Raw genomic sequence first — 7,587 nt, 5'->3', positions numbered from 1 at the left:
TATTGCAGGGGATAAAAATTTTTTGAAATGGGTAAAATAATAATTTTGAAAACATGTATGTTATGTTACGATATGTGCAAATACGATGAGACAAGAACACACAGAGGATAATTATATCTAACAATAATAAATACTGTTGTAATTCGTCGATAGTAAAGACGATAATATTTTTTACAGTTAGACGACAGCCTTCGTCTTGTCAACCTTAAAGGCGAAAAGTATTTACAGATTATCAAGAACACGATAATATGCCTCATGTAAACTGTAAAATATCATGTAATAATCATTGTAAGTTAACATACTTTTCACTGAGTCTTCTTAAACATTTATTTATTTCTTTACATTCATTAATTTCTTAATTATTTATTTATTTATTTTCTTTATCATTTATCTATTTCATGTGCTTATTCACTTTCCAATATACTTCAAATGTTGATGCTATTTAACATGAAAATATCAAGAATTCAAACTTATTACAATAATCTTTAGATAAAATGTTCTGATTGCATCCTATAAACATAACTTGAAGTACCAAACAAACCTGATGATATCACAGCTGACCTATAGACAATCAGATTAAAATTTAGTGACTCACCAATGTCAATACCACAATGCTAAATGATAGGGTAATAACATAGTTGTGCAAACTATTACATTTGACCTGAAGAAAGTTTAGCCACGTGAAATAGTAAACACTTCTGTTCTACCATGTGTCCAATTAGGAACAACAACAACAACAACAATAATGATAATAATAATAATAATGGTAATAATAATAATAATTATAATAATAATGACAATAAAAACTATAATAATAATAATAATAATAATGATAATAATAATAATAATAATAAATATAAAATAATAATAATAATAATAATAATGATAATAATAATAATAAACAGTTTTTTTAACCAAAAACGTAAATCACTGCCAATGAAACTATTAAGAGAAACCTGCTTTTGTTTAGAGCATTATCATACATGTATCCTTTTTTATGAATCTAGATTGTTGTTTTAATTTTTATCTTAAATAAAATTACATAATAATTAAGATATATTACGAACTATCTCGAGTGTCATTGATGAATTGGGTATGAGTAGAGTGTGTGAAACGTGTAACTGGCGTAAAGCCAGGGTAAAAGTAAACGTATGACTGCGAATGTGAGCGTATAACGTCAGCGTAGCATATATAAGCGTATGAATAGCATATATGAGTGAAGGAGTAATGTATGTTTAATGTATGAGTATCGAAAAGTTGGCGTATTAATAGCGTCCCATAGCGTGCGTTGTTACTATTCATTTTCTAGCTGATAGTCGAAGTGTGAACATACTTCCAAAAAATAATGTCCATGGGAAAGGAAAGAAGAACGAGTCAATTGATTACAAGTAGCTGCACCGTCTGATATATCTGTTGATGGCAGCATTAACTCACTTAATCAATCTTCTATTTTTTACTGATACGCTAACAATTTGTTAGCTTTTGTGACCACCTATCTGCAGCCGTATGAGTAGCGTTCATGACCTATGACTAGCATGTATAGCACATGTCTTGCGTATTATGTGCGTATATATATCGTACGATTCATGAGTACACTGAAACATTTTGAACATGCTAAAAATTTGATTTCTTAGTATGTTTATATTAACGGCGTAACTGCGTACCTTAAACGTATACGGCGTATCCCTCTCTCACGTCTGCGTATTTGATCGTATGAGTAATTTTTCTCATACGCTCGCATTTGTTAGTTCCATACGCTATAAAAAAGAGCATTAAATGAATTCACAGTAGTGCAGTTATGGAAGAATTAAGGTTAACATATTCTGTTTTGATATTTAATTTAGATCAAGGTGATCGTGTGTGAATCTATAAGCATTTTATTTTACGTTGCATTTTTTATGACTTTGCATTGGTATATTAATCTACTTTGGTTGCTCGTCATCTGTCCTCCTGTGTATTATTTCAGTCGCCTGTGCAGAATCTCCTACCTTTGTAATCCAGCCGGATAGCATCCTTGCATTAAAAATATGTTATGGCTAGTTTTGCTAACAATTTATGGCAAAACTTTATTCAATCATTTATTTGTTTTCTTTGAAATACTTATCAGTTACTATTTATGTCTTCTTTTGTATGATTGTAGTGATTAACATGCCCATTCTCTGCCTTGTGCTCTGTCCTTTTTTTGTTTGGGGTCCTCCTGGGCTCCTTGCCACTGGCTTTTTTTTGCTGGATCGTGTGCCGCCTTTCCTTGTTGATCTTGTTTATCATATATCATATTGGTAAAGCCCCAATAAACAACCCCTGGATACATTTCAAAAACACATGCATGATCTGTTATTTGTTTGTTATTATAATTGTCCAGTAGTACAGTGCTATTACCTCACAATGGCCGCCAGCAAGTTCTTGACCTCAATTGTAAAATACAATAAGAAATAAATTCTAAACCACCACAAAGTCATTCGTGGGTAATATTTCAGGTCTGATAAATTGTAAAATAATGTACAATAACATTAACAATTCTTCAATCCTTCATCAGTTTTTTATTTAAAAGGTGCTCACTACATTCTTATATTTGATGTCAAAAGTTATACTGTTAGATATTAATTAAAGCAGCACGCCTCCAGATTCATGCTAATTTTCATGAAAATTTGAAAACGTATTTAACAGTATAATATTGTAAAGTTACCAAAAGAATGCAATGTGCAAATTATCAATGGCGCTTACAACCTATGTTAATTACTATAATGAGGTCAAAATATGAAAAAATAGCCCTAACTGCGTTAGTAACGCAGTAGAAAAACAATTATAAATACTGAAAAATTCAGTCATTAATCGCACAAAACTTGTAAATTTTTACTAGAATTTTGAACCTTTTTACCTTTCCTACAATTTTAGAACAGTTTCCTCAGGTTTGATTTTTATCGAAAAAGTTTTGCTCATCTGGAGGCGTGCAGCTTTAACGTATTCTGCTGTGTATTTAAGTTTGAAATGAATGTTGAGGATATTTGCCAATTTCACTCGACGATAGAAATGTCACATTTAATTGCAGATCAGATTTAAAAACATACTATCAAATAGAGAAAATAAGAATTCCCAAAGATCAACATTAATCAACATATGTTTCATGATGGATGGTTCCACAATACCGGTATATCTTTTGTGTTGCTGTTTAAGTCTAATAAGATATATTGCTGTTAAAAAAACCCAAAAAACTTATCCATTGATGTCTGTATGTAACCTCAAACATTCTTGCACAGTTCCATTCTATATTGTTCCAACCGTTATTTGCTCGATTAATGTAAAGACAGTCTTTAACCTTGGGACCATGTGCACCTTTTTCATGAAAGGCACATGTTTAAAAATCTGGAAACAAAGTGATCCCTCGGAAGCATTATTCATAACAAAAGTACATAAGAATTGCAGACTCAGTTTGATTGAGTCTGTACATGAGGGACAATAAATAATGAATGTATGTCACATTAAAATGAAATGATTACTGCCACATGTACTCCTCAACAAACATTACTAAATTAAATAAATTCTCAAAATTTGCGTTTAAAGCTGCATGCCTTCAGATGAACAAAACAATTACAAAGTGACACTAAGTTGCTTTCAAAAATATAAAATCTAAAACATCTGCTGATAATTGCGACATTAAAATACATGCGTCTTGTGATTTTAGGATATTTCGAACTTAAAACTTTGATGATTCTATTGATTTTAATTTTTCTTTCAAAGCTACAGCAATAATGTGTTTTAGTGAGCGAAACTCGACGAGGATTACATATACACGGTCAGACCTGCATAATATCGGGCAATTAACAAGTTCACAAAAAGGACTTAATCCTATTATTATCAACACTTTGAAAGGACTTATCTTAATGCAATACAGAGGGAGTAGATATGGGATTAGACGAGCCTGGGATTCTAACAATGGAGTGAATAGTTATAATTTACAGTTACTTCCCCAAGAAATAACAAAAGTTAATCAGGAAAAGATGTATAGAAAAATAAAAACACTCGGTATTTGCAATGTGAAAAACTTAATCCGGGTAAATCTTGAACACAGTACAACAGTAAAAGGCCAAACATACATAAAATATGTTTAATGAACACACACTCAGTGAAAAATAAAACCCTATCCATATGTGACTTTATTCTCTCAAATGAGTTTGATATATGTGCCATAACTGAAACATGGCTAGGTAGTTCCGTTAATAAGATGTGTATCAGTGAACTTGTACCATGAAACATTTCCCGCGTGTTGGTAGGTGAGGTGGGGGTGAAGCTGTCATCCATAAAGCTTCTAAACAAGTCACCACTGAGTTGTCAAGTCAAAGCAAGGATTTCTCAGTGTGTAAGTTCATGGACTGTAGTGTAGTCATTGGGTGGTACTATATGAGGCTAGCGGTAATATACAGACCACCTCCTTCCAAACAGAACGGCTTGAATACAAACACTTTCCTTGATCATGAGTGGCTCCCTTTCTTAACTAAGTACGCTGCAGTTGACAATTCTGCAATCATAGTAGGCGGTCTTTTGTTTTGTTTGTTTGATTGGGTTTTACGTCACACCGACACTAAATAGGAAATATCGCGACGTTCCAGCTTTACTGGTGGAGAAAGACCTCAGATGCCCTTCCGTGCATTTTTTCAGACACAAACGGGCACCTGAGTAGAACCACCGACGTTCCGTAAGCTAGGATAGCTTCCTCACATAAAAGAATCCGAAGTCCCTGTCGGGATTCGAACCCACAGCGGTGAGGGGCAAGTGGTTTGAAGTCAACGACCTTAACCACTCGACCACGGAAGCCCCTAGTAGGCGATCTGAACCTTCATCTAGACATACCAGACAACAATGATACGAGAAAATTTACAAGTAACCTTGATGCATGTGGTATGCATCAGCATGTACAAGAACCAACCCATGTGCAGGTCATACATTGAACGTAGTGATATCAAGGGAAACAGACAACATTGTATCAAACATAAAGGTCGTAGATCCTGGACTCTCTGATTCTAGTGGAAATATCTTACGTGACCATTTTGCTGTTACATTTGCCGTTAAAGCCTCCAAACCTGCACCGGCACGATTATTGACATTGATTATTTTCGAGATGACATACGGAAAAAGGAGTTCTTTAACAAAGAGTGTATCCCTTCTAGCATAGATGGTTTTATGATGGAGTATTCAGACAGTTTAACCTCTATTTTGGATAAACCTGCTCCGATGATTAACAAGACTATTACATTGAAACCTTTTTTTTTTTTTTTTTTTTTTTTTTTTTTTTTTTATAACTTTTTTTTTTTTTATTTCACAAATATTATACATAATTATACATATATACAATGACATAATTTAACAAATTCAATTTGAGATATTCATATGTATTAGAGTTACAACGTACATAAACATACTATCTAGAGGTTAGTATATATCTTTTAAAATTTGTAGTATTTTGTCAAAAAATTAACTTTTGTCTTCTTGTATTTAAAGTATTGATAAATTATTTCGAATTCTGTTTTAAACAGTTTTAAAATGTTAAATTTATTTGACCAATTATTACTACAAAAGTAAGCTTTATAAATACTAAAACCTACAATGGTGAGTATAACATTTATGTAAAAGTATTCTTCTTGAGATATTTTATAACCGAAAATAAGGATGTCTAGTCTACGTATATTTCTTTGAATTCCGCACTCTTGAAATATATATAAAATTTTCTCCCAAAATACATTTACTGCCATACAATCGATAAAAAGATGTTGATAATCTTCTATTTTATTACATTTATTACAGAGTGGAGATGAGACCATTTTCCATTTATAGCGCGTTTCTTTGCTTGTAAAGATCATGTTTATTACTCTAAATTTGAATTGTTTATACCGATTATCAGGAAGTCTTGTAATGAATTTATATATATCATTCCAGTTTAGTTTTGTCTCATATTTATTTGACCAATACGAATGTGTAGCGGGTTTAATGAATACTTTGTTTACTAATATTTGATATATTGTTTTTGAATCCATCAATTCAAAAGGTTTGTTATTTATCTTAAGACGTTTTTCTGTTTTTATTTTTGTTTGCGAAGAGTGAAACGTTTTCATAGTTTGTTTCCAGGCTAGAGGCAAAGCTTTAAAGAGCAAGTTTAATTCAACGACGCAGTTGCGTTTATCTACTAGCTTATTTAAGATAACATTTTGATCTACTTCACCCTGATCATTAAGTAAATCATTTAAAAAATATATATTCGATTTAATCCATGTTTTAAAAAACAAACATTGGTTTTTAATTTTAATAAATCTATTGCCCCAGATTATTTGTTTTCTTATTTGTTCAAATGTCAAATTTTGATTTTCCTTATGTAAATCGCGAGTTTTTATCCATATTTTAATAAGTTCTTGATAAAATTCAGTCACATTACTACAATTGAGACTTTTAATAGTGTCTGTATTACAATAAAATATTAAAAAATTGTCACCAAAATCTTTCAGTAGGCGTTTCGGAATTAATTTCCAGTTTGCTTCTGATTCATCAGTTAAAGCTTTTACCCATTTAAGTTTTAAAGAAGTTATATATGAGTCTAAGTCTAGCATATCTATTCCTCCTTGTAATTTATTGCCTATTAAAGTTGCACGTTTTACTTTTTCTTGTTTATTGTCCCATAAAAATTTGAATATCATTGTATTGATTTCTTTCACGATACTTTCTGGCACAACTAAAGAATGAAACAAATAAGTAAATTTTGGTATCAATAACGATTTTATAATTTGAACTTTTCCATACATCGTTAACTTACGTTTTAACCAGTTTTTTATTAGACTTTGACATTCAGTTAGTTTTGACTGCCAATTGAGTTTAGAACACTCTTCGTATTGTATGCCAAAATAGACTCCTAGTGCTTTAATTGGTTTATTCGGCCATGTTATATTTCCTACTTTATCAGTTCGTGATTTACTTCTTCCTATCCACATTGCTTCAGTTTTTTTTGCTATTGAGTTGTAACCCCGAGTATTTGCCAAAGCGCTCTACCAGATTTATTGCATTCAGAATGTCTTGTTCAGATTTCAGAAAAAGAGTAGTGTCATCAGCAAGCTGTGCTATTTTAATTTGTTTATTATTATTTTCGATTTTTATCCCTTCTATACTGTTTGAGTTTCTTATTTCAATGGCCATAATTTCAGCAGCGAATATAAATAAAAAAAGCAGATAATGGACATCCCTGTTTAATACCTCGATTTAAGTTAAATATCTCCGATTTATGTCCATTGTTAAAAATACATGATTTAATATCATTATAAAATGTTTCGACCCAGTTTATAAAGTTCGATTTAAAACTAAATTGTTTAAGTACATAAATTAAAAAATTCCATTCTAAAGTATCAAATGCCTTTAAGTTATGAAAATCTAAAAACCATTATCGCACATGTTTTTGAAGTTCTTCTGAATAATCTATTATGTCTTGTATTAAACGTATTTTATATCCGATAAATATGTTATTAATATAACCTTGTTGGTCTAAGCTTACTATCTTATGAATTACAGTTTGCAATCTATTGGCAAGAGCACGAGTTGCAATTTTTACAT

At 31.3% G+C, this 7,587-nt stretch overlaps 1 protein-coding gene across 1 annotated transcript; it reads right to left on the bottom strand.

Annotated features, from left to right (window-relative positions):
* Positions 1–5,469: 5,469 nt before the first annotated feature.
* On the bottom strand, positions 5,470–7,171 carry LOC132742114 (uncharacterized; the record flags this gene model as incomplete). The annotated part of the gene is given in 1 exon segment (XM_060730435.1): positions 5,470–7,171. A coding segment is annotated over 1 exon segment (1,505 nt), but the record flags the coding sequence as incomplete, so codon positions are not given.
* Positions 7,172–7,587: the final 416 nt, after the last annotated feature.

Source organism: Ruditapes philippinarum, unplaced genomic scaffold (genome assembly GCF_026571515.1).
Source record: "Ruditapes philippinarum isolate M1 unplaced genomic scaffold, ASM2657151v2 ctg11852_1_1_1_1, whole genome shotgun sequence".
In the NCBI taxonomy this organism is placed as follows: domain Eukaryota; kingdom Metazoa; phylum Mollusca; class Bivalvia; order Venerida; family Veneridae; genus Ruditapes; species Ruditapes philippinarum.
The sequence above is the reverse complement of the archived record's forward strand: the minus strand, read 5'-3'. Positions and strand labels throughout refer to the sequence as shown.